Source organism: Budorcas taxicolor, chromosome 3 (assembly GCF_023091745.1).
Source record: "Budorcas taxicolor isolate Tak-1 chromosome 3, Takin1.1, whole genome shotgun sequence".
NCBI classification, from domain to species: Eukaryota; Metazoa; Chordata; class Mammalia; order Artiodactyla; family Bovidae; genus Budorcas; species Budorcas taxicolor.
The window spans coordinates 54,577,280-54,604,884 of record NC_068912.1 but is presented as its reverse complement, the minus strand read 5'-3'; the positions used below and the strand labels follow the sequence as shown (position 1 = coordinate 54,604,884).

The following is a 27,605-nucleotide window of genomic DNA, read 5'->3' as shown; positions in this document are numbered from 1 at the left end:
TCTTCTTATATGTTTACCCATTTAAAAAATGTGGTTGTTGCCCTTTCCTTGCTGATTTATGAGGGCTTGTTAGATCGAGTCTAAAGAAACTCTCTCTGTGTCTATATCGTAGGTGACTGTCCCTTCTATTTATGCTTTGCTTAAAACTTTGCTATGAATCAATCATTATCTTTTAACTCATTTTCCATTTCTTTAAATCTGCCAAGTCAATCAAACTTATGTAGATATTTGGATATCAGGCCCTGATTCTTTGGTAAGAACTTCTTATTTTTAAACTTTTCTTGATTGAAACTACTGTGACATATACTTCAAGGTTTAGCCACCCTTGCATGAAGGTTTTTTTTTTTTTTTTCATGTACTTAACAGGAATTGTCAGCTCATTTAACAACTCACCTGAGATTCATCATATCTATACACGGTTTAAAAATCTAGATCGTGAGGCCACTAATATAAGGCCAATTTGTGCCACCATCCTTAAACTTTCAACGAGCCTATCATCTTTAATTCTTTCGATTTCCTTTTGTAGTTGATGTATCTCTTTATGTAATTCATTGGCTTTCCTTTTAAATCCTTCAGTAAGCATTTCTTCCTGTATCTGTAAAAAGAAGACAGTGTCCTGTTGAAAATATCCAACTATCAGAATTTTATATCTAACAACTACAGGAGCTCAGCACCTGTGTCTATTTCTGTATGGCCTTAGATGCTTTTTGATGAGTTTGTCCAATATTTCTAAATGTTTGGATGTGGGTGGGTAGAAAGAGTATTCAGAATTTATAGCTTCCCAGGATTGACCTATACCAGTGACCCCAACATTTTAGGCACCAGGAACCAATTTTGTGGAAGACAGTTTTTCCACAGACCAGAGTAGGGGGGAATGGTTTCAGGATGATTCAAGCATATTTTATTTATGTGCACGCTATTCTTATTATATTATAAAGCAGAATCAGAGGGAGCCCCAGGCTTGTTTTCCTGCAACTAGATGGTTGCGTCTGAGGGGATGGGAGACAGTGATCCTGAAGTGTGTTGCTTATGTCCAGTCTACTAGGTAATCTCATTTCAGTTGCTGTTACTGCAAAAAACCCTGCTTCATGAAGACAGGATGTTGAAATGGAAGCAGGCTTTTCAGTGCTTTTGTGGCAACCTCGGGATATTTCACATTGACGTTAACCTGGAAAGTATTTGACATTTGAAGCTGTCTCAAACATACTTTTAAGGCCACTGTCGTTTGGGATTTCATGCAAATTCATCCTGTTCTAGCACGGATAAAGTTGATTCATTTGGTTTATTCACAAATGGCTCTCGGATCCTTTCCTTTCCAGTTTAGGGGTCTTTTGTGTTTGGGAAGTGATGTTCAAACTCTTTTGAAAGCTGAGATAGGTGTTCACACACCAGTTGGGAGAAAGAGGCCCTGGCTTAGTCTTTTTCAAAATCTCTGCTAATGTTTGAAACATGTCAAAAATCCCGGTGTTCATTCATCATCTACATACTTACAGTTTGCCTTTGAATGCAGCCATTGTATCTGCTGACTTGAACACAGTTGTCATTCTCCCATGAATTTGACAGATTGAGTTTGTTGAATATGTTACACAAGGAAGCAAGTTTGAGTCACAACCCATTCTGTGTCACTGAAATGTGCTGCCAGTGGTGACTGTCTTTCTGAAAGGAATCTCTGGAGTGGCTCTCTTAACTCAAAAACTCTGGCCAGGGACCTACCTTTAGAAAGCTATCCCACTTTTGTGTATAAGAGGAGATGTGTGTGCTCTGCATCTGTTTCCTCACAGAGCTGGGCAAACAGACATGAGCTAAGGGCAGATACTTTAATGTGGTTGACAATTTTAATCAGATCGTGCAAAATGTTACATTCAGGTGATATTTTTCATCTAGTCAGCATTTCTCTAAGGATAACACAGTGGGTAGACTCACATTCAGAAGTGAGCTCTTTGACCTGAATAGTGAATCAAGAAAGCCATTCAGTCATGGCAGCCACTCCGTCCATGCACGTACCAACACAAATGCCCGATTCAGGTGTCCTGATATGTAATCATTCAAAGACTTGAATAGTTCTGTCGTTGTGGCGTTGGTTGGCAGCACAACTGCACATAACATATCCGCATGCACATCCTCTGAGAAATAGATTCCTCAAAAACAAGATTGTTGCTTTGTTGCCAACATTCATAGACTTGTCAGCCTGGATTGCATACCACCGTGACTCGTTAACCTCTAACAATTGTGCCTCAATGTCCTCTGCTATTTCATCAATTCATCTAGTTATAGTGCTAGCCGGAAGAGGAACACGTGCCACCTTCTGAACTTCAGCCTCTCCTAAAAGTTCCTGACAAATGTCCTTGGCAGTTGGCAACATCAACTCCTCACCAACTCTTCTTAGCTCTAGCATGTGGTTAGCCACTAAGAACGATGCTTCCAGTGCAGACACGTTTGATGAAGTGGTGGCCTTCAATAATTGCTTCTGTTCCTCTTGTTCACATTTTTTTCTTTTGAAAAACTGCAAAAGCGTGTCCTTTAATACAGAGGGCTTGGTTTCTATGTGGTGAATCAGTTTTGAAGGTTTCATGGCTTTGATGTGTAGCTGGTCACCACATATTATGCAAAGTGGGTTGGAGAATATGAACCACCTATTGCAATGGACCTGTAAGTTAAGTAGGACTTTTGGTATTTTCTTTTAAATGCAACTTTCATTTTGTTGGCAGTCTTAGAGTCTTTTGCTGTCTCATCATTGGGTCTTTCCCCCTTTTCAAGGAAGCTCTCCAGTGACCTTTTTTTTTTTTTTTTAAATTTATTTTGGCTAGGCTTAGCTTGTGAGCTCACCAAAACTGTGACTGAGACAAGCGAGCATTGTGGAAAAGAGGCGGGGACAGAAGTGACAATTAAAATAATCAATGGGCCATGTATGGACTAAAATAAGTGTTGGACTCTTACTTGAAACCTGCAACCAGATGTACAATTGAAGTACATCAACTCACTTGCCAGTATAGAACCTGCCACTAGATGCAGCTTAATTGTCACTTGCCACTCACCGATAGGCAATGGAGAAGGCAATGGCAACCCACTCCAGTACTCTTCCCTGGAAAATCCCATGGACGGAGGAGCCTGGTAGGCTGCAATCCATGGGGTCGCTAAGAGTTGGACACGACTGAGCGACTTCACTTTCCTTTCACTTTCACTCACTGATAGGGTTTTGATATGTCTGCCAGCAATTGATTTATGATGGCTCTGTGCAGTCAAACCTCTCTGCTAATGATAATCTGAATTTGCAGTAACTCCCCAGCATCACTGCCTCAGCTCCAGTTCAGATCATCAGGCATTAGATTCTCATGAGGAACATGCAACCTACATCCTTCGCATGCACCGTTCACAGTAGGGTTCAGGCTCTTCTGAGAGTCTAATGCCGCCACTGATCTGACAGGAGGCAGAGTTCAGGCAGTAACGTGAGTGATGGGTAGTGGCTGTAAATACAGATGAGGCTTTGCTCACTTGCTTATCACTCACCTCCTGCTGTGTGGCCCAGTTGCTAATAGGCCACAGACTGGTAGCAGTCTGTGCCTGTGGGCTGCGGACCCAAGCTCTACACCATCTCCCTGGGCAGGGAGGATCTGTGCCTCAGTCAGGCCTTAAAGCTATACCAGTAATGTGTTCCAGCCCTAAAAATGCACTCTGAGAGGGAATGTAGGTGAATTCTGAATATTTCTGAGTTCCCCTGAGATAAAACGACCACACTTATGTCACAAATAATGAGATCTGCTGACCCTCTTTAGGACACTGACTATCAAACTCTAGGTTTGAACCAAGAATATATTTACTCTACGTGTATAAAATGAATCAGACAGATCTGGAAACAAATACAGCAGATTTTAGAGCTTTCAGCATCCCATATATTATACCAGGCACAATCTTCAAGAGCGGATGGAACTATTCCCCGTCTCTGATGGTTGTACCAAAAATTCTAACGACTCTTAAGACCAAAGTCCTATTCATGATGGGGTAAATATGACACTGTAATCACCACAAACAGCAGTTCAGGAGCCTGGGCCATGTTATTTTCCCTTCCAAACCCTAACACTACAGAAGGTGCTGAGTCTTACAGAGATGAGTTTTCAGCATGATCCACATCTCTTTGATGTTTACATGAAACATATGTCTTTGGATTTCTCTCTGGGATCTGACTTAAGGTTGAAGTTCTGTCCCTTTATTACTGAGAAACTAGCATTTTATCCATCCGACTCTCAGTTCAGTTCAGTTCAGTCGCTCAGTCATGTCTGACTCTTTGCAACCCCATGAACTGCAGCATGCCAGGCCTCCCTGTCCATCACCAACTCCCGGAGTCCACCCAAACCCATGTCCATTGAGTCAGTGATGCCATCCAACTATCTCATCCTCTGTCGTCCCCTTCTTCTCCTGCCCTCAATCTTTCCCAGCATCAGGGTCTTTTCAAATGAGTCAGCTGTTCACATCAGGTGGCTAAAGTATTGGAGTTTCAGCTTCAACATCAGTCCTGAAATGAACATCCAGGACTGATTTCCTTTAGGATGGACTGGTTGGATCTCCTTGCAGTCCAAGGGACTCTCAAGAGTCTTCTCCAACAACACAGTTCAAAAGCATCAATTCCTTGGTGCTCAGCTTTCTCCACAGTCCAACTCTCACATCCATACGTGACCACTGAAAAAACCATAGTCTTGACTAGACAGACCTTTGTTGGCAAAGTAATGTCTCTGCTTTTGAATATGCTATCTAGGTTGGTCATAACTTTCCTTCCAAGGAGTAAGTGTCTTTTAATTTCGTGGCTGCAATCACCATCTCCAGTGATTTTGGAGCCCAGAAAAATAAAGTCAGCCACTGTTTCCACTGTTCCACCATCTATTTGCCATGATCTTTGTTTTCTGAATGTTGAGCTTTAAGCCAACTTCTTCATTCTCCTCTTCCACTTTCATTAAGAAGCTCTTTAGTTCTTCTTCACTTTCTGCCATAAGGGTGGTATCATCTGCATATCTGAGGTTATTGATATTTCTGCTGGCAATCTTGATTCCAGCTTGTGCTTCTTCCAGCCCAGCATTTCTCATAATGTACTCTGCATACACGTTAAATAAGCAGGGTGACAGTATACAGCCTTGACGGACTCCTTTTCCTATTTGGAACCAGTGTGTTGTTCCACGTCCAGTTCTAACTGTTGCTTCCTCACCTGCATAAGATTTCTCAAGAGGCAGGTCAGGTGGTCAGACTCTGCCCATGCCCAGTTAGACTTACCTTCAGCTTGTGTGCCAGCACTGCTTCCTGCTCTCTTAGAAGGTTTTCTCTTTCCGTCTTAAACTTCTCTTTCAGTTGGGCCATATTTTCCTGGTGGCTTCTCTCTTGGGCCTCCAGTTTTTGCTTCTTATCTTTCAGTTCCTGTGTTAGCAGATCCTGTTTCATCTCTGCTGCTTGTCTCTTGGTACGTTCCTCTGTTTCACAAAAGTTTTAAAGAAATAACAATTATGCGGAGCTATATCTTCCTGAGCTCAAAGACTAAAATGGCATTAAATTGGTGGGAAGGATTCTGTCTGTTCCTGCTACCACACCCTGCTGCCACATCAGACAACCTGCTTCAGCATATGAGGTAGAAGCCCTGGTTGGATGTACATAAAACCCAAACTCCCCTGGTTATTTCCACATGTGGCAGAGAGGTTCCATAGAAGAAGAGGAAGCTCTGGTTCCAGGAAGTGTTTGTTCCCACACCTTCCAAAGGGCAGCACAGGAGCCACCTTCCCCTCTGAGAGCTCAGTCCTGTCTGTACCTGCCACGGCCTTGTCCGCATCCTTGAGGGCCTGGTCTGCCTGCAGGATGGCTGCCTCTACTTCTGCCTGTGACTGCAGGAAGCTCTGGAGGACCTGGTTTGCCTGAGAAAACAACAAGAAGCAAAGACTCATCAGGCAGCAAAGACGTAGTGTCTTGTTATGGAAATTATTGTTCAGTAAACCTACAGATTGGACCCTATAAGTTCTTCATCCTTCTTGGGGCCCCACAGTGGTTAAAGACCCTGTAATTCTGTGCAGTTGTACAAACACCAATCTTCTACTGCTTTCAACTGTAGTCTCTGCACATTGTTTTTCTTCTAATGCTCATCTACTCTTATTAAGATATCATTCACTGACACTCCAACTTGTGGCCTTTACCTCCTCTTCCAGGAAACATTCTTCAGCTTTATTCTGAGTTCTGAATGGCTTCCAAGAGCATAACAGCTGCCCTGTAAGCACTACTACTTGATAGTTTCGTGAACTTGGGCAACTTAGTACATTCTCCCCATGTCATATTTCTCAACTTTATAATAAAGATGATAATATCTCATTTATATTATTTTGAGGACTAAATTGATAATCCAACCAAATCACCTAAGGTACAGTTGATGTAGCGAGTGCTTAACATACATCAGCCATCATCATCATCGCTACCACCATCACTGTCACTTATCCCTATCAATGTATATAATAACCATTGTCCCACCATATCCATTGACTATTTACATGTCCTTCTCAGGTAAGACCATAAGCTTCTTGAAAATAGCAGCTTTTCTTTAATTTTCCCTATTCTTTGCAGAAAGCCCATTTGAGGGAAATTTCTTTTAAAAATTTTGTTATTTTATTTTCATACAATTTTTAAAGGTTACACTGCATTTAAAGTTACTACAAAATATTGGCCATATTCCCTGTACTTTGCAATACATCTTAGTAGCCTATCTTACACCCAATCATTTGTACCTCACACCCTCCCTCCTGTATTGCACCCACTCCACATTAGTAACCAGTAATTTGTCCTCTGTCTGTGAATCTTCTTTTGTTATGTTTACTAGTTTGTTGTAGCTTTGGACATCAAATATAAGTGATATCATCAGTATTTGTCTTTGCCTGTTTAACTTATTTCTCTTAGTTAAAGTCAATCCATGTTGCCACAAATGGCAAAATTTCATCCTTTTATTTTTTTAATAACTGAGTAAGTAGCATTCATATATACGCACACTCCACATCTTCTTTATCATTCATCTGTTGATGGATATTTAGGTTGCTTCCATATCTTGGCTATTGTAAATAATGCTGCTATGAACCTTAAGATGCGGGTATCTTTTTGAATTAGTGTTGTGCAAAACCTAGTACATTGTTTGAATAAAAGGAATATTCCCTTTCTTCTAGATCCTTGACAATAAGTCCCATCTTTGGGTAGAAATATTTCTGGTTTGTTGAAGAGTAGCTAACAAACTGTAGATATAAAAGCTGAACATGTAAAGATATTGCCATGCTCTCCTTTCTCTACAAAAGTTATGCTATGGTCTTAGAATTTCAAAAGAACCAACAAAAACCCTTGGTCTCCAATCTGTTATTCTTTCCCAATCCCTTTACTCCTCACCTTAACTCCTTTCCTGGGGACCAGTTTATAGTCTTGTTCAAACTTGTTCCTTGCTTCTAAATAGAGACTGTATCCTCCAGGGACAAAGAAAGTTCCCTCTGAAATTCTCGTCGCTAAGGGCTCTGAAAGCTTTCTGAGCTCAGCCTGACAATATCTGACAGATGCTTCTTCATTTTGCAACAAGAAATCGTCTTTCTTTTTCATGATCATGATCTGTTGAAAAAACAAGGAGAAATTCAATAGAAAGGAGCTGTTAGAAGAAAGCATCCAACTGTGATCCTCTTGAAGGAAGCAATGGGACAACATCAGTGCACGTGAGACACAGAATAATAGACACAGAGTCAGGAGACTGGTTCTTTCCCAGGTGTGACCAACACTGTGTGACTTCTAGGAAGTCCCTTACCTTTCTTGTCTCAGTCTCAGCATCTGTGAAATGATGGGTTGGCAGTTGTGAATTTCATTGTTCCTTTAACAGTAGTAGGATTAATAGTGATAAATCCATCAACAATGAAAAATAGCAAGTTCGATTATGATTTGAAGTAGGCTTTCTTAGGCATACTATGTGCTTTAGATAAAATATATACATAGCAAATCAACTGCCTAACATAATGAGTGAAGTATACACTGAACAGAGTTTTGAACTTTTTCTGAATTCTTGTTTCATTGAGGGTTTGATTGTGTGAGAATATAGCAACAGAAATTTCATACTTGTCCTTATAAATTACAGTTGGGCTGGTTTTCCTCTAAGAGATTTTTGTGACTTGTAGGATGGACAAAGGTAGACTGAAAGACAAGGTTTCAGTGATGGTGCAAATGGTATGCAGAATTATGAACTCTGAGAATTCTCTCCCTTGGTGTTCACACTGCATAGTCCCTGGACCTATGAACATGATGAACGTCGATCCTGTGTTTAGATTATGTCATACGGCACAGGCTACTTTAAGAAAGTGAGATTACCCAAGTGGGCATTACATAATCACACAAGCCCTTTCCATGCAGTCTTCTCTAGTTGGTGGCAGAAGAGGTAATTGGAGTGATTGGAAACAAAAGAATACAATGCACCATTGCTGGCTTGGAGATGAAGGGGGGTTCCGCAGAGCCCATATGAGTTCTGATAAAGATATATGCACATATTTACATATGGGGAGGACACTCTGGCTTATACATGATTTAAATTAAACTTTATGCTAACTACAATAACCTGCTTTGTGGCCTATCAAACATGCACATCTGCTCTAACCATTAAAAAAGAATGCACTTAAAAATCACAGTGGAGAGGGACGGGATAAAAATGGCGGAGGAATAGGACGGGAAGACCACTTTCTCCCTCACAAATTCCTCAAAAGAACATTTCAACGCCGAGCAAACTCCACAAAACAACTTCTGTAGGCTGGCAGAGGTCATCAGGCAACCAGAAAAGTAGACCATTGTCTTCAAAAACAGGTAGGAAAAAATATAAAAGACGAAAAAGGAGACAAAGGAGGTGGGGAGGGAGCTCCGTCCCGGGAAGGGAAGCCCGTCCCGGGAAGGGAATTTTAAGAAGAGAGGTTTCCAAACACCAGGAAGCACTCTCCCTGCCGAGTCTGTGGCGAGTCTTGGAAACACAGAGGGCAACATAACAGGAAGGAAAAATAAAGAAATAATTAAAACCAAGAGATTACAAGCCCAACAGTAACTCCCCCAGCGGAAAAGCGGCACAGACGCCTGCATCCGCCATTGGGAAGTGGGGGCAGGGCAGGGACGCGCGGGAGGTGCGGGCTGCAGTGCTTTGTAAGAATCGGGCAGGAACGCCCCACGCGCAACCAGAACGATCTAACTTGCGCTAGCAAACCAGACTGTGGGATAGCTACCGCACGAAAAGCTCGAACATAAGACACCGCCAGGACCGAGCACAGAACAAAGGACGGAACGGAAAAAGCCGGCTGCAGACCATCCCCCGCCGGGGACAGGCAGCCAGAGCCGTAAGGACTGGAAAGGGGCAATTGCAGACCCGGAGAGACTTTACTTACCTAACTGCAAGCAGGCCTCTTTGCTAAGACTTCTGGGGGTGCTGGACACTCACAATCTGCCTCACGGGGGACGCCAGCGGTCCACCCAGAAAGCTGAGCAGCAGCGGCAGAAAAGGTGACACGCCGCGGCGATCGCGCTCGCCAAACTCCTGAGCTACTCGGACCTGGGAAGGGCACAAAACGCAGTCCCAGCCGAATCTGTGCCTCTGAGGGCGGCCTGAGCGCCTAACCTGAGCGGCTTGGACCGGGGAAGTGCACGCAGCCTAGGGCCGGCCCCAGATGGTTCCCGGCTGAGCATCGTAGAGCCAGAGCGGTTTGTGCGCCGCCAGAAGGGACAGGTCAGGCGGGGCTGAGACACTGTGCACACGACAGTGCTATTTGTTTGCAGCATCCCCCCTCCCCACAGCGTGACTGAACTAGTGAGCCTAAAAAACCAGCAAACAGAAGAAGTTAAACAGAGGGAACCACCTTGGAAGTGATCCCACACGGCCCAAAACATCAGAGAAGGGCCAGATATATTTTTAATAATTTTAAAATCATTCCCTTTTTTTTTCTAACTTTTTTTTAATTGTTAAGTCTTCTATTTCTCCTCTAATTTTTATTTCTATAACCTACTATTATAGGTTATAGAAAAAAGTCTTTTTTTTTTTTTTTAAGTCAAACACCATATATAGCCTTTGGATGGTTGTTGGTGGTTTTTTGGTTTTTTTTTTGTTGTTGTTGTTGTTGTTTGTTTGTTTTTTAAATAATTCTTGTTTTTTTTTCTTTCTTCCTTTTTCCTTCTGCTTCTTTTCTTTAATATTGTATTTTTTAAAATCCAACCTCTACTCTAGATTTTTAATCTTTGCTCTTAGGTTTCTGTTGTCAATTTTGTACTTTTAAAAACCCAAACTTCACTACCCAAGTTTACCTGAGAGCAAGATTACTGGCTTGACCACTCTCTCCTCCTTTGGACTCTCCTTTTTCTCCACCAGGTGGCCTCTGTCTCTTTTCTCCCCCATCTCTTCTCTATCCAACTCTGTGAATCTCTGTGTGTTCCAGATGGTGGAGAACACCTAAGGAACTGGTTACTGGCAGGATTTGTCTCTCTCCTTCTCATCCCTCTCTCTTATCCTCCTGGTCACCTCTGTCTACTTCCTCCCTCTCCTCTTCCCCGTATAACTCCGTAAATACCTCTGAGTGGTCCAGACTATAGAGCACACATAAGGAAGTGACTACTGGCTAGCTTGCTCTCTCCTCTTTTGATCTCACCGCATCTAATTCCAGTTACCTCTAACTACCCCCTCCATCTTCTCTTCTCCTTGTAACTCAGTGAACCTCTCTGAGTGTCCCTCAATGTGGAAAACTTTTCATCTTTAACCTAGATGTTTTATCATCGGTGATGTATAGATGGAGAAGTCTAGAGGCTACTGTAAAAATAAAACTGAAAACCAGAAGCAGGAGGCTTAAATCCAAAGCCTGAAAACATTAGAGAACTCTTGAATTCAGGGAACATTAAGCAATAGGAGCTCATCAAATGTCTTCATACCTACACTGAAACCAAGCTCCACCCAAGGGCCAACAAGTTCCAAAACAAGACATACCACTCAAATTCTCCAGCAACACAGGAACACTCCCCTGAGCTTCAATATACAGGCAGCTCAAAATTATTCCAAAACCCTTGATGTCTCATAACCCATTACTGGTCACTCCACTGCACTCCAGAGAGAAGAAACCCAGCTCCACCCACCAGAACTCCAACACAAGCCTCCCTAACCAGGAAACCTTGACAAGCCACTGATAGAACCCCACCCACAGTGAGGAAGCTCCATAATAAAGAGAACTCCACAAACTACCAGAATATAAAAAGGCCACCCCAAACGCAGCAATATAACCAAGATGAAGAGACAGAGGAATACTCAGCAGGTAAAGGAACAGGAGAGTTGCCCACCAAACCAAACAAAAGAGGAAGAAGTAGGGAATCTACCTGAGAAGGAATTCCGAATATTGATAGTGAAAATGATCCAAAATCTTGAAATCAAAATAGAATCACAGATAAATAGTCTAGAGACAAGGATTGAGAAGATGCAAGAAAGGTTTAACAAGGACCTAGAAGAAATAAAAAAGAGTCAAAATATAATGAATAATGCAATAAATGAGATCAGAAACACTCTGGAGGCAACAAATAGTAGAATAACGGAGGCAGAAGATAGGATTAGTGAAATAGAAGATAGAATGGTAGAAATAAATGAATCAGAGAGGAAACAAGAAAAACGAATTAAAAGAAATGAGGACAACCTCAGAGAACTCCAGGACAATATGAAATGCTCCAACATTCAAATTACAGGAGTCCCAGAAGAAGAAGACAGAAAGAAAGATCATGAGAAAATCCTTGAGGAGATAATAGTTGAAAACTTCCCTAAAATGGGGAAGGAAATAATCACCCAAGTCCAAGAAACCCAGAGAGTTCCAAATAGGATAAACCCAAGGCGAAACACCCCAAGACACATATTAATCAAATTAACAAAGATCAAACACAAGAACAAATATTAAAAGCAGCAAGGGAAAAACAACAAATAACACACAAGGGGATTCCCATAAGGATAACAGCTGATCTTTCAATAGAAACTCTTCAGGCCAGGAGGGAATGGCAAGACATACTTAAAGTGATGAAAGAAAATAACCTACATCCCAGATTACTGTACCCAGCAAGGATCTCATTCAAATACGAAGGAGAAATCAAAAGCTTTCCAGACAAGCAAAAGCTGAGAGAATTCAGCACCACCAAACCAGCTCTCCAACAAATTCTAAAGGATATTCTCTAGACAGGAAACACGGAAAGGGTGTATAAACCCGAACCCAAAACAATAAAGTAAATGATAACGGGATCATACTTATCAATAATTACCTTAAACATAAATGGGTTGAACGCCCCAACCAAAAGGCAAAGACTGGCCGAATGGATACAAAAACAAGACCCCTCTATATGCTGCTTACAAGAGACCCACCTCAAAACAAGGGACACATACAGACTGAAAGTGAAGGGCTGGAAAAAGATATACCACGCAAATAGAGACCAAAAGAAAGCAGGAGTGGCAATACTCATATCCGATAAAATAGACTTTAAAACAAAGGCTGTGAAAAGAGACAAAGAAGGCCACTACATAATGATCAAAGGATCAATCCAAGAAGAAGATATAACAATCATAAATATATATGCACCCAACATAGGAGCACCGCAATATGTAAGACAAATGCTAACAAGTATGAAAGGGGAAATCAACAATAACACAATAATAGTGGGAGACTTTAATACCCCACTCACACCTATGGACAGATCAACTAAACAGAAAATTAACAAAGAAACGCAAACTTTAAATGATACATTAGATCAATTAGACCTAATTGATATCTATAGGACATTTCACCCCAAAACAATGAATTTCACCTTTTTTTCAAGTGCTCATGGAACCTTCTCCAGGATAAATCACATCCTGGGCCATAAATCTAAACTTGATAAATTCAAAAAAATTGAAATCATTCCAAGCATCTTTTCTGACCATAATGCATTAAGATTAGATCTCAATTACAGGAGAAAAACTACTAAAAATTCCAACATATGGAGGTTGAACAACACACTTCTGAATAACAAACAAATCACAGAAGAAATCAAAAAAGAAATCAAAATATGCATAGAAACTAATGAAAATGAAAACACAACAACCCAAAACCTGTGGGACACTATAAAAGCAGTGCTAAGAGGAAAGTTCATAGCAATACAGGCATACCTCAAGAAACAAGAAAAAAGTCAAATAAATAACCTAACTCTACAACTAAAGCAACTAGAAAAGGAAGAAATGGAGAACCTCAGGGTTAGCAGAAGGAAAGAAATCTTAAAAATTAGGGCAGAAATAAATGCAAAAGAAACAGAAGAGACCATAGCAAAAATCAACAAAGCCAAAAGCTGGTTCTTTGAAAGGATAAATAAAATTGACAAACCATTAGCCAGACTCATCAAGAAGCAAAGAGAGAAAAATCAAATCAATAAAATTAGAAATGAAAATGGAGAGATCACAACAGACAACACAGAAATACAAAGAATCATAAGAGACTACTATCAGCAGTTGTATGCCAATAAAATGGACAACGTGGAAGAAATGGACAAATTCTTAGAAAAGTACAATATTCCAAAACTGAACCAGGAAGAAATAGAAAATCTTAACAGACCCATCACAAGCACGGAAATTGAAACTGTAATCAGAAATCTTCCAGGAAACAAAAGCCCAGGTCCAGACGGCTTCACAGCTGAATTCTACCAAAAATTCTGAGAAGAGGTAACACCTATCCTACTCAAACTCTTCCAGAAAATTGCAGAGGAAGGTAAACTTCCAAACTCATTCTATGAGGCCACCATCACCATAGTACCAAAACCTGACAAAGATGTCACAAAAAAAGAAAACTACAGGCCAATATCACTGATGAACATAGATGCAAAAATCCTCAACAAAATTCTAGCAATCAGAATCCAACAACACATGAAAAAGATCATACACCATGACCAAGTGGGCTTTATCCCAGGGATGCAAGGAGTCTTCAATATCCGCAAATCAATCAATGTAATTCACCACATTAACAAATTGAAAAATAAAAACCATATGATTATCTCAATAGATGCAGAGAAAGCCTTTGACAAAATTCAACATCCGTTTATGATAATAACTCTCCAGAATGCAGGAATAGAAGGAACATACCTCAACATAATAAAAGCTATATATGACAAACCCACAGCAAACATTATCCTCAATGGTGAAAAATTGAAAGCATTTCCCCTAAAGTCAGGAACAAGACAAGGGTGTCCACTTTCACCGCTACTATTCAACATAGTTCTGGAAGTTTTGGCCACAGCAATCAGAGCAGAAAAAGAAATAAAAGGAATCCAAATTGGAAAAGAAGAAGTAAAACTCTCACTGTTTGCAGATGACATGATCCTCTACATGGAAAACCCTAAAGACTCCACCAGGAAATTACTAGAGCTCATCAATGAATATAGTAAAGTTGCAGGATATAAAATCAACACACAGAAATCCCTTGCATTCCTATACACCAATAATGAGAAAGCAGAAAAAGAAATTAAGGAAACAATTCCATTCACCATTGCAACGAAAAGAATAAAATACTTAGGAATATATCTACCCAAAGAAACTAAAGACCTATATATAGAAAACTATAAAACACTGATGAAAGAAATCAAAGAGGACACTAATAGATGGAGAAATATACCATGTTCATGGATCGGAAGAATCAATATAGTGAAAATGAGTATACTACCCAAAGCAATTTACAAATTCAATGCAATCCCTATCAAGCTACCAGCCATATTTTTCACAGAACTAGAACAAATAATTTCAAGATTTGTATGGAAATACAAAAAACCTCGAATTGCCAAAGCAATCTTGAGAAAGAAGAATGGAACTGGAGGAATCAACTTGCCTGACTTCAGGCTCTACTACAAAGCCACAGTCATCAAAACAGTATGGTACTGGCACAAAGACAGACATATAGATCAATGGAACAAAATAGAAAGCCCAGAGATAAATCCACACACATATGGACACCTTATCTTTGACAAAGGAGGCAAGAATATACAATGGAGTAAAGACAATCTCTTTAACAAGTGGTGCTGGGAAAACTGGTCAACCACTTGTAAAAGAATGAAACTAGATCACTCTCTAACACCATACACAAAAATAAACTCAAAATGGATTAAAGATCTAAATGTAAGACCAGAAACTATAAAACTCCTAGAGGAGAACATAGGCAAAACACTCTCAGACATAAATCACAGCAGGATCCTCTATGATCCACCTCCCAGAATTCTGGAAATAAAAGCAAAAATAAACAAATGGGATCTAATTAAAATTAAAAGCTTCTGCACAACAAAGGAAAATATCAGCAAGGTGAAAAGACAGCCTTCTGAATGGGAGAAAATAATAGCAAATGAAGCAACTGACAAACAACTAATCTCAAAAATATACAAGCAACTTATGCAATTCAACTCCAGAAAAATAAACGACCCAATCAAAAAATGGGCCAAAGAACTAAATAGACATTTTTCCAAAGAAGACATACGGATGGCTAACAAACACATGAAAAGATGCTCAACATCACTCATTATCAGAGAAATGCAAATCAAAACCACAATGAGGTACCACTTCACACCAGTCAGAATGGCTGCGATCCAAAAATCTGCAAGCAATAAATGCTGGAGAGGGTGTGGAGAAAAGGGAACCCTCCTACACTGTTGGTGGGAATGCAAACTAGTACAGCCACTATGGAGAACAGTGTGGAGATTCCTTAAAAAACTGCAAATAGAACTGCCTTATGACCCAGCAATCCCACTGCTGGTCATACACACCGAGGAAACCAGAATTGAAAGAGACACATGTACCCCAATGTTCATTGCAGCACTGTTTATAATAGGCAGGACGTGGAAACAACCTAAATGTCCATCAGCAGATGAATGGATAAGAAAGCTGTGGTACATATACACAATGGAGTATTACTCAGCCATTAAAAAGAATTCATTTGAATCAGTTCTGATGAGATGGATGAAACTGGAGCCGATTATACAGAGTGAAGTAAGCCAGAAAGAAAAACACCAATACAGTATACTAACACATATATATGGAATTTAGAAAGATGGCAATGACGACCCTGTATGCAAGACAGGAAAAAAGACACAGCTGTGTATAACGGACTTTTGGACTAAGAGGGAGAGGGAGAGGGTGGGATGATATGGGAGAATGGCATTCTATCATGTATAATATCATGTAAGAATTGAATCGCTAGTCTATGTCTGACGCAGGATACAGCATGCTTGGGGCTGGTGCATGGGGATGACCCACAGAGATGCTATGGGGAGGGAGGTGGGAGGGGGGTTCATGTTTGGGAACACATGTAAGAATTAAAGATTTTAAAATTAAAAAAAAATAAATAAAAAATAAATTGGAGATTAAAAAAAAAAAAATCACAGTGGAGTAACCGTTGGGCAGAAATTAAAACTTGAGCTTGGTGGCCATTGTGGATGTAGTTTCAGAACATGTTTTGGCCTCCCTGAGAACTTGAATCTTCTGAACTGTATCAAATCCAAGGATGCCACCATCCATTCTCAGAAGAGTGTCTGCTAGTAACTGGGAGCTGCAAACTTAGGAACTCAAAGTGTACCATTGTAAATATGTGATAGTTTCAGACCCCAAACAATCCTTCTTTAACAAGCACTCTTATTCCTTTCCAGCTACAATCTTAATTCTTGACAAATAATACAGGTAATTTTGTAGGTTTTGCCTATAGTAAGGGTTCCCCCCATCCTGCATTTTGTCACGCAACAGAACAGAATTCAAGTTCTTCTTCAAACTGTATCTTCTGGGCTCTAGTCCTCATTTGGCTCAAATAAAACTTTTTTCTTATCCTGAGAAAAGTTGTTTACGATTATTCTTGTTGGTATTGCTAAACCCATCTGAACCTTGCTTTTGTTTTCAGCTTGCTGTACTCCAAGCACATCACCCATACACACCCTGCACTGGCATGTGACCTGAAAAAGTGTGAGCTAAAAACTGTGTGTTGTTTTAAGCACCAAAGTAAAGGGTAGTTTGTCTACAGTAGAAAATAAAGCAGCCAGTTTTTAGGAAAAAAGCAGGAAAGTAGCCTGTAGAGTCCTGTCATTCACAACAATCCAAACTCCTTTTACAATGAGAAGCATATGAATCATAGGTGAATAGAGGGATCCTAAGAACATTTCTTATCCTCTGCAGAGGATGAGATGGTTGGATGGCATCCCCCACTCAGTGGACATGAATTTGAGCAAACTCCAGGACATAGCGGAGGACAGAGGAGCCTCGTGTGTTGCAGTCCATGGGATCAGAGAGTCGGGCATGACTGAGCTACTACTGAACAACAGCAACAACAAAGCACATTTCTAGAACCACAGGAATCAGGAAGGAAGGATATATTTTAGGCCACATTACCGCAAGCTTCATCTGGAAATCCTGATTTTCATCCTTGAAAGAGCGCTCCATGAAGACTGCAATGGCTTCCCTCTCACAGGCTGCGTGCACCTCCAGCAGCTCCTGGAGCGTGTCTGTGGGGAGGCTCAGTCGCTGGGCCATCTGCTCACTGTAGTGGTCAGCTGCCTTCTGCATGGCTGCTGAGTTCTCCAGCTGGGCCAGAGTTGTTACTGCGTTCTCCAAACAAGGAACTGATCCACTGTTGATGGCATTTACATAGGCCTCCACCAGAGGCCCAAGCCCTGAATAATATATTATATTGTGTTGTCCAAAATTTCATTTAGATTTTCCTATAAGATGCTACAGAAAAATCCAAACAAACTTTTTGGCCAATTCAATATTTTGAAAATAGAATGTTTTCATTCATTTTATGAACCTTAGATCATTATCTTAAAAATCGCTAAAATTTTATTGAGTTTGAAATTTTCTTTCCTTCTCTTTCTTCTCCTCATCTTCATATCCTTCTCCTTTTCCTCTATAATTTTCTTATAATAACATCAGTGTCTCCTATTCACTCTCTTTTATGGTTCTCAATTCATCACAATACAATATTAACTGAATGACCTCAACAATATGTTCAAAGATCTCCTGGAACACTTTCCCCATTGTAGCAAAATACGGAGAACTTACATATGTAAATAAATTGTGTATTTTGTGGGTACTATTTCCAAATGAAAATGCAGTGCCCTATGCAAAAATGTCATCAAGAATTTCCAGACAGTGACAAACACATTAAAACAGACAGGGCATATCTCAGCACAGGGCACTGTGAGACTGCTCAGGTAGCCTGTGCATGAAGCCAGCTCTGTTTATAAGACTGTATTTACATTTGTTTCTCAGATTTTCAATGAGTTTACATGGATTCCTGGTGTACTACTTATTTCCTGATTCATGTGAACTCACAAAATAACTTCTATATCCTTACTAGAAACACTTATCCACCGGATGGCTCATCATAATGAATATTTGTATCCTTAACATACCTTCAGTGTAATATTGGGTTGGCCAAAAAGTTCGTTTGGGTTTTTTCATAACATCTTACTGAAAAACTTGAAAGAACATTTTGGCCAGCCCTACAGTTTCGTGAGATATGACAGTCATCCAAAAACCCTCATGTAGGGAAATTTTAATGAAGTAACATGCACTTCTATGTGGGACATAAATATGGTTTTCCAAATTATATAGAGAAGACACAATTACTGAAAAAAAGAAAACACAATTATCGGCAATCCCAGAGATTATTCACAATTTCCACTCCACCACACATTCCTCACCCACACTGAATCACAGAGAGACATCCTGTAACAAAGGAGGCTCACTTTTCCCGGTGACAGTGATTCCTTCTTTTAAGGTCTTGGTCTTTGCATGGGCATAGATATATGAACAGAAATATTTTGATTGCTTCTGGAAATTCTCATCCAGTTGATTATCTGGCATTTCCTCAAGATGGAGTAATTGTTTTTTGTTGCTTGCAGGACGGTCAAAGACAAAACACTTCCGTTTGGGAAAAAACTTCCTGATACACTCTCTGGGCAAGTTGAAATTTTGCATTTGGGGACCTTCATCTGCAAAAGTGGAAAAAGAACAATCACAGAAGCGACAGACTTCAGATAAGGGGGCTGAGGACTTTCATTTCCAGGGATTTTTGTATCACTCTAATTCCTGTGCCTGTAAATCGTTTTTAGTCTTATGGTAATCTACCATGGAAACTGTTTTTGTACTGAGCCAAGAGTTAAGAAAGTACTCCTGGGGAGGAAGAAGAAGCATCCATCCCAACTGAAGAAACCTGTGGTTGTTTTCCTCAGCCATTGCATAGTATGCCATGGATTAATTATTTATTAAATGAAAACCTCATACAGCTTATGGCAGAAACCCTGTTGGGGATTTATACAGATCTGCCAATGAACTTCCCTTGTGGCTCAGATGGTAAAGTGTCTGCTTACAATGCAGGAGACCCAGGTTCAATCCCTGGGTCAGGAAGATCTCCTGGAGAAGGAAATGGCAACCCACTCCGGTATTCTCACCTGGAAAATCCCATGGATGGAGAAGCCTGGTAGGCTACAGTCTATGGGGTCCTAAAGAGTTGGACACGACTGAGCAACTTCACTTTCTTGAAAGATAAACTGGAAGGGTGGTCCTAAGATGGCAGAGGAATAGGATGGGGAGACCACTTTCTCCCCCACAAATTCATCAAAAGAACATTTCAACGCTGAGTAAATTCCACAAAACAACTTCTGAATGCCGGCAGAGGACATCAGGCAACCAGAAAAGCAGCTCATTGTCTTCAAAAACAAGTAGGAAAAAAATATAAAAGACAAAAAAGGAGACAAAAGAGGTAGGGAGGGAGATTAGTCCCAGGAAGGGAGTCTTAAAAATAGAGAAGTCTCCAAACACCAGGAAACACTCTCACTGCCGAGTCTGTGGCGAGCCTTGGAAGCACAGAGGGCAACATAACAGGGAGGAAAAATAAATAAATAATTAAAACCCACAGATTACGAGCCCAACGGTAACTCCCCCAGTGGAGAAGCAGCTCAGACACCTGCATCCACCACTATCAAGTCGGGGCTGGGCAGGGAGGCGAAGGCTGCATTGCTTTACAAGGATTGGGCCCAAATGCCCCAAGTGTAACCAGAGCAAGCTAAATTGGGCTAGCAAACCAGGCTGTGGGATAGCTACCATGTGAAAAGCTCTAACATAAGACACTGCCAGGACTGCACACAGAACAAAGGACGGAACAGAATTAGCCAGCTGCAGACCATCCCCCTCAGGTGACAGGCAGCCAGAGCTGGAAGGGCAGGAAGGGGGCAATCAGCCCCAGAGAGACATTAACTCCCAAACTGCAAACAGGCTTCTTTGCTAACTAAGACTTCTTGGGGTTCTGGACAGTCATCATCTGCCTCAGAATATATGCCAGCTGTACACCCAGAAAACTAAGCAGCAGGGACGGCAGAAGCAATAAGTTGCAGCGACCACACTTGCCAAACACCTGAGCTACTCGGACCTGGGAAGGGCACAAAATGCAGGCTCAACCAGTCTGTGCCTCTGAGGACTACCCGAGTGCCTGAGCCTGAGCGGCTTAGACCTGAGAGGTGCATGCAGCCCAGGGCCAGCCTCAGACGGTTCCCAGAAGAGCAACCTAGAGCCTGAACTGTGTGTGCCATGAGCGGGGGCAGGCCCAGCGTGGCTGGGACACTGTGAGCACTCGCCAGTGTTATTTGTTTGCAGCATCCCTCCCTCCCCACAGCACGACTGAACAAGTGAACCTAAAAAAAACTGTCCACCACCGCCCCCCTTGTGTCAGGGCGGAAGTCAGACACTGAAGAGACCAGCAAATAGAAGAAGCTAAAACAGAGGGAACCGCCTTGTAAGTGACAGGTGCAATAGATTAAAGTCCTGTCGTTAGTACCCACTACATAGGAAGGGGCCTATAGATCTTGAGAAACATAAGCTGGACCAAGGAACTATCCAAAAAAGAACCGATCCCACACTGCCCACAACAACATCAGAGAAAGTCCTAAATATATCTTTACCATTTTTACGATCATTCTGTTTTTTGATGTTTGTTTTTTCTTCTTCTTTTTTTAACACTTTTTAATTCTTAAGTCCTCTATTTCTCCTTCAGTTTTCATTTTTATAACCTACTATTACTCCCCCCCCCAAAAAGACCCTATTTTAAAAGCAAACTTCATATATATATCAACTTTATTTATTATTATTATTATTTTTTAATAATTCTTGTGACTTTTTTTTCTTTTTTCTTCTTCTATTTTTTAATATTGTATTGTTGAAAATCCAACATCTACTCTAGATTTTTAATCTTTGCTTTTTGGTATTTGTTATCAATTTTGTACCTTCAAAAACCCCTCCAGTACCCATTTTTACTTGAGAGTGAGATTACTGGCCTGACTGCTCTCTCCTCCTTTGGACTCTCCTTTTTCTCCACTAGATCACCCCTGTCTCCTCCCTCCCCCTTCTCTTCTCTACCCAACTCTGTAAATCTCTGTGTGTTCCAGACGGTGGAGAACTCTTAGGAAACTGATTACTGGCTGGATCTGTCTCTCTCCTTTTCATTCCCCTCTTTTATACTCCTGACCACCTTTGTCTCCTTCCTCCCTCTCCTCCTCTCTGTATAATTCCATGAACATCTCTGAGCGGTCCAGACTGTGGAGCACTCATAAGGAAGTGATTACTGGCTGGCTCACTCTCTCCTCTTTTGATTCCACCTCATCTCATTCAGGTCACCTCCAACTCCCCTGGTCCCACTTCTCTTCTCCATGTAACTCTGTGAACCTCCCTGGGTGTCCCTCAATGTGGAGAAACTTTTCATCTTTAACCTAGATGTTTTATCAATGGTGTGGTATAGAAGGAGAAGTCTTGAGACACATGTAAAAATAAAACTGAAAACCAGAAGCAGGAGGCTTAAGTCCAAATCCTGAGAACATCAGAGAACTCCTGACTCCAAGGAACATTAATCGATAGGAGCTCATCAAATGCCTCCACACCTACACTGAAACCAAGCATCACCCAAGGGCCAACAAGTTCCAGAACAAGACATGCCACACAAATTCTCCAGCAACTCAGGAACACAGCCCTGAGCTTCAATATACAGGCAACTCAAAGTTACTCCAAAACCACTGACATCTCATAACTCATTACTGGACACATCATTGCACTCCAGAGAGGAGAAATCCAGCTCCACCCACCAGAACATTGACACAAGCTTCCCTAACCAAGAAATCTTGACAAGCCACTGATACAACCCCACCCACAGTGAGGAAACTCCACAATGAAGAGAACTCCACAAACTGCCAGAATACAGAAAAGCCACCCCAAACGCAGCAATATAAACAGGATGAAGAGACAGAGGAATACCCAGCAGGTAAAGGAACAGGATAAATGCCCACCAAACCAAACAAAAGAGGAAGAGATAGGGAATCTACCAGACAAAGAATTCCAAATAATGATAGTGAAAATGATCCAAAATCTTGAAATCAAAATGGAATCACAGATAAATAGCCTGGAAACAAGGATTGAGAAGATGCAAGAAAGGTTTAAGAAGGACCTAGAAGAAATAAAAAATAGTCAGTATATAATGAACAATGCAATAAATGAGATCAGAAACACTCTAGAGGCAACAAATAGTAGAATAATGGAGGCAGAAGATAGGATTAGTGAAATGGAAGATAGAATGCTAGAAATAAATGAAGCAGAGAGAAAAAAAATGAATTAAAAGAAATGAGGACAATCTCAAAGACCTCCAGGACAATCTCAGAGACCTCCAGGACAATATGAAATGCTCCAACATTCGAATTATAGGAGTCCCAGAAGAAAAAGACCAAAAGAAAGACCATGAGAAAATACTTGAGGAGATAATAGCTGAAAACATCCCTAAAATGGGGAAGGAAATAATCACCCAAGTCCAAGAAACCCAGAGAGTCCCAAACAGGATGAACCCAAGGCAAAACACCCCAAGACACATATTAATCAAATTAACAAAGATCAAACACAAAGAACAAATATTAAAAGCAGCAAGGAAAAAACAACAAATAACACACAAGGGGATTCCCATAAGGATAACAGCTGATCTTTCAATAGAAACTCTTCAGGCCAGGAGGGAATGGCAAGACATACTTAAAGTGATGAAAGAAAATAACCTACATCCCAGATTACTGTACCCAGCAAGGATCTCATTCAAATATGAAGGAGAAATCAAAAGCTTTCCAGACAAGCAAAAGCTGAGAGAATTCAGCACCACCAAACCAGCTCTCCAACAAATTCTAAAAGATATTCTCTAGACAGGAAACACAAAAAGGGGGTATAAACCCGAACCCAAAACAATAAAGTAAATGGCAACGGGACCATACTTATCAATAATTACCTTAAACGTAAATGGATTGAATGCCCCAACCAAAAGACAAAGACTGGCTGAATGGATAAAAAAACAAGATCCCTATATATGTTGTCTACAAGAGACCCACCTCAAAACAAGGGACACATACAGACTGAAAGTGAAGGGCTGGAAAAAGATTCCACGCAAATAGAGACCAAAAGAAAGCAGGAGTAGCAATACTCATATCAGATGAAATAGGCTTTAAAACTAAGGCTGTGAAAAAGACAAAGAAGGACACTACATAATGATCAAAGGATCAATCCAAGAAGAAGATATAACAATTATAAATATATATGCACCCAACATAGGAGCACTGCAATATGTAAGATAAATGCTAACAAGTATGAAAGGGGAAATTAACAATAATACAATACTAGTGGGAGATTTTAATACCCCACTCACATCTATGGATAGATTAACTAAACAGAAAATTAACAAAGAAACACTAACTTTAAATGATACAATAGACCAGTTAGATTTGTTGATATCTACAGGATATTTCACCCTAAAACAATGAATGTCACCTTTTTCTCAAGTGCTCACGGAACCTTCTCCAGAATAGATCACATCCTGGGCCATAAATCTAGCCTTGATAAATTGAAAAAAATTGAAATCATTCCAAGCATCTTTTCTGACCATAATGCAGAAAGATTAGATCTCAATTACAGGAGAAAAACTACTAAAAATTCCAACATATGGAGGCTGAGAAACACGCTTCTGAATAACTAACAAATCACAGAAGAAATCAAAAGAGAAATCAAAATATGTATAGAAATGAATGAAAATGAAAACACAACAACCCAAAACCTGTGGGACACTATAAAAGGAGTGCTAAGGGGAAAGTTCATAGCATTACAGGCATACCTCAAGAAACAAGGAAAAAGTCAAATAAATAACCTCACTCTACACCTAAAGCAACTAGAAAAGGAAGAAATGGAGAACCTCAGGGTTAGCAGAAGGAAAGAAATCTTAAAAATTAGGGCAGAAATAAATGCAAAAGAAACAGAAGAGACCATAGCAAAAATCAACAAAGCCAAAAGCTGGTTCTTTGAAAGGATAAATAAAATCGACAAACCATTAGGCAGACTCATCAAGAAGCAAAGAGAGAAAAATCAAATCGATAAAATTAGAAATGAAAACGGAGAGATCACAACAGACAACACAGAAATACAAAGGATCATAAGAGACTACTATCAGCAATTATATGCCAATAAAATGGACAATGTGGAAGAAATGGACAAATCTTAGAGAAGTACAAGTTCCAAAATTGAACCAGGAAGAAATAGAAAATCTTAACAGACCCATCACAAGCACAGAAATTGAAACTGTAATCAGAAATCTTCCAGGAAACAAAAGCCCAGGTCCAGACGGCTTCACAGCTGAATTCTACCAAAAATTCTGAGAAGAGCTAACACCTATCCTACTCAAACTCTTCCAGAAAATTGCAGAGGAAGGTAAACTTCCAAACTCATTCTATGAGGCCACCATCACCCTAATACCAAAACCTGACAAAGATGCCACAAAAAAAGAAAACTACAGGTGAATATCACTGATGAACATAGATGCAAAAATCCTCAACAAAATTCTAGCAATCAGAATCCAACAACACATGAAAAAGATCATACACCATGACCAAGTGGGCTTTATCCCAGGGATGCAAGGAGTCTTCAATATCCGCAAATCAATCAATGTAATTCACCACATTAACAAATTGAAAAATAAAAGCTATATGATTGTCTCAATAGATGCAGAGAAAGCCTTTGACAAAATTCAACATCCGTTTATGATAATAACTCTCCAGAAAGCAGGAAGAGAAGGAACATACCTCAACATAATAAAAGCTATATATGACAAACCGACAGCAAACATTATCCTCAATGGTGAAAACTTGAAAGCATTTCCCTTAAAGGCAGGAACAAGACAAGGGTGTCCACTTTCACCACTACTATTCAACATAGTTCTGGAAGTTTTGGCCACAGCAATCAGAGCAGAAAAAGAAATAAAAAGAATCCAAATTGGAAAAGAAGAAGTAAAACTCTCACTGTTTGCAGATGACATGATCCTCTACACAGAAAACCCTAAAGACTCCGCCAGAAAATTACTAGAGCTAATCAATGAATATAGTAAAGTTGCAGGATATAAAATCAACACACAGAAATCCCTTGCATTCCTATACACTAATAATGAGAAAGCAGAAAAAGAAATTAAGGAAACAATTCCATTCACCATTGCAACGAAAAGAATAAAATACTTAGGAATATATCTACCTAAAGAAACTAAAGACCTGTATATAGAAAACTACAAAACACTGATGAAAGAAATCAAAGAAGACACTAATAGATGGAGAAATATACCATGTTCATGGATCGGAAGAATCAATATAGGGAAAATGAGTATAGTACCCAAAGCAATCTACAGATTCAATGCAATCCCTATCAAGCTACCAGCGGTATTTTTCACAGAACTAGAACAAATAATTTCACAATTTGTATGGAAATACAAAAAACCTCGAATAGCCAAAGCAATCTTGAGAAAGAAGAATGGAACTAGAGAAATCAACTTGCCTGACTTCAGGCTCTACTACAAAGCCACAGTCATCAAGACGGTATGGTACTGGCACAAAGACAGAAATACAGATCAATGGAACAAAATAGAAAGTCTAGAGATAAAGCCACACACCTATGGACCACTTATCTTCTACAAAGGAGGCAAGAATATACAATGGAGTAAAGACAATCTCTTTAACAAGTGGTGCTGGGAAAACTGGTCAACCACTTGTAAAAGAATGAAACTAGATCACTTTCTAACACTGTACACAAAAATAAACTCAAAATGGATTAGAGATCTAAACATAAGACCAGAAACTATAAAACTCCTAGAGGAGAACATAGGCAAAACACTCTCTGACACACATCACAGCAGGATTCTCTATAACCCACCTCCCAGAATATTGGAAATAAAAGCAAAAATAAACAAATGGGACCTAATTAAAATTAAAAGCTTCTGCACAACAAAGGAAACTATAAGCAAGGTGAAAAGACAGCCTTCTGAATGGGAGAAAATAATAGCAAATGAAGCAACTGACAAAACAGCTAATCTCAAAAATATACAAGCAACTTATGCAGCTCAATTTCAGAAAAATATATGACCCAATCAAAAAATGGGCCAAAGAACTAAATAGACATTTCTCCAAAGAAGACACACAGATGGCTAACAAACACATGAAAGGATGCTCAACATCACTCATTATTAGAGAAATGCAAATCAAGACAACAATGAGGTACCATTTCACACCAGTCAGAATGGCTGCAATCCAAAAGTCTACAAGCAAAAAATGCTGGAGAGGGTGTGGAGAAAAGGGAACCCTCTTACACTGTTGGTGGGAATGCAACCTAGTACAGCCACTATGGAGAACGGTGTGGAGATTCCTTAAAAACCTGGAAATAGAACTGCCTTATGACCCGGCAATCCCACTGCTGGGCATACACACCGAGGAAGCCAGAATTGAAAGAGACACATGTACCCCAATGGTCATTGCAGCACTGTTTATAATTGCCAGGACATGAAAGCAACCTAGATGTCCATCAGTAGATGAATGGATAAGAAAGCTGTGGTACATATACACAATGGAGTATTACTCAGTCATCAAAAAGAATACATTTGAATCAGTTCTAATGAGATGGATGAAACTGGAGCCGATTATACAGAGTGAAGTAAGCCAGAAAGAAAAACACGAATACAGTATACTAACACATATACATGGAATTTAGAAAGATGGTAACAATAACCCTGTATGCGAGATAGCAAAAGAGACGCAGATGTATAGAACAGAGTTTTTGACTCTGTGGGAGAGGGAGAGGGTGGGATGATTTGGGAGAATGGCATTGAAACATGTATAATATCATATAAGAAATGAATCGCCAGTCTAGGTTCGATGCAGGATACAGGATGCTTGGAGCTGGTGCACTGGGATAACTCAGAGGGATGGTATGGGGAGGGAGGTGGGAGGGGGATTCAGGAGTGGGAACTTATGTACACCTGTGGCAGATTCATGTTGATGTATGGCAAAACCAGTACAGTATTGTAAAGTTAAAAAAAAAAAAGAGAGAGAGACTACTGGTTTATGTGAAGAAAATAAAAAATAAAAAAAGAAAGATAAACTAATACAAATAATTGTCAGAAATACTTTTCTGATCTTACAGTTTCCATTTCAGATATGAAATGTGGGCTCAAAAGTAAAGAAATCATAGAAATTAGGATATTCACAGTATTTCT

The 27,605-nt window shown here is 40.1% G+C and overlaps 1 protein-coding gene across 1 annotated transcript in view; it reads right to left on the bottom strand.

Moving 5' to 3' along the window:
• Positions 1-409: 409 nt before the first annotated feature.
• LOC128044661 (guanylate-binding protein 4-like) overlaps positions 410-27,605 on the bottom strand; it is a 42,028-nt gene continuing 14,832 nt past the window's right edge. Inside the window, exons 5-10 of the mRNA XM_052637020.1 lie at positions 18,760-19,005; positions 17,402-17,682; positions 7,390-7,602; positions 5,786-5,888; positions 5,260-5,453; positions 410-595 (exon numbers count right to left, since the gene is read on the bottom strand). Of these exons, the coding sequence (XP_052492980.1) occupies positions 410-595; positions 5,260-5,453; positions 5,786-5,888; positions 7,390-7,602; positions 17,402-17,682; positions 18,760-19,005 (1,223 nt within the window). The remainder of the gene's footprint in view (positions 596-5,259; positions 5,454-5,785; positions 5,889-7,389; positions 7,603-17,401; positions 17,683-18,759; positions 19,006-27,605) is intronic.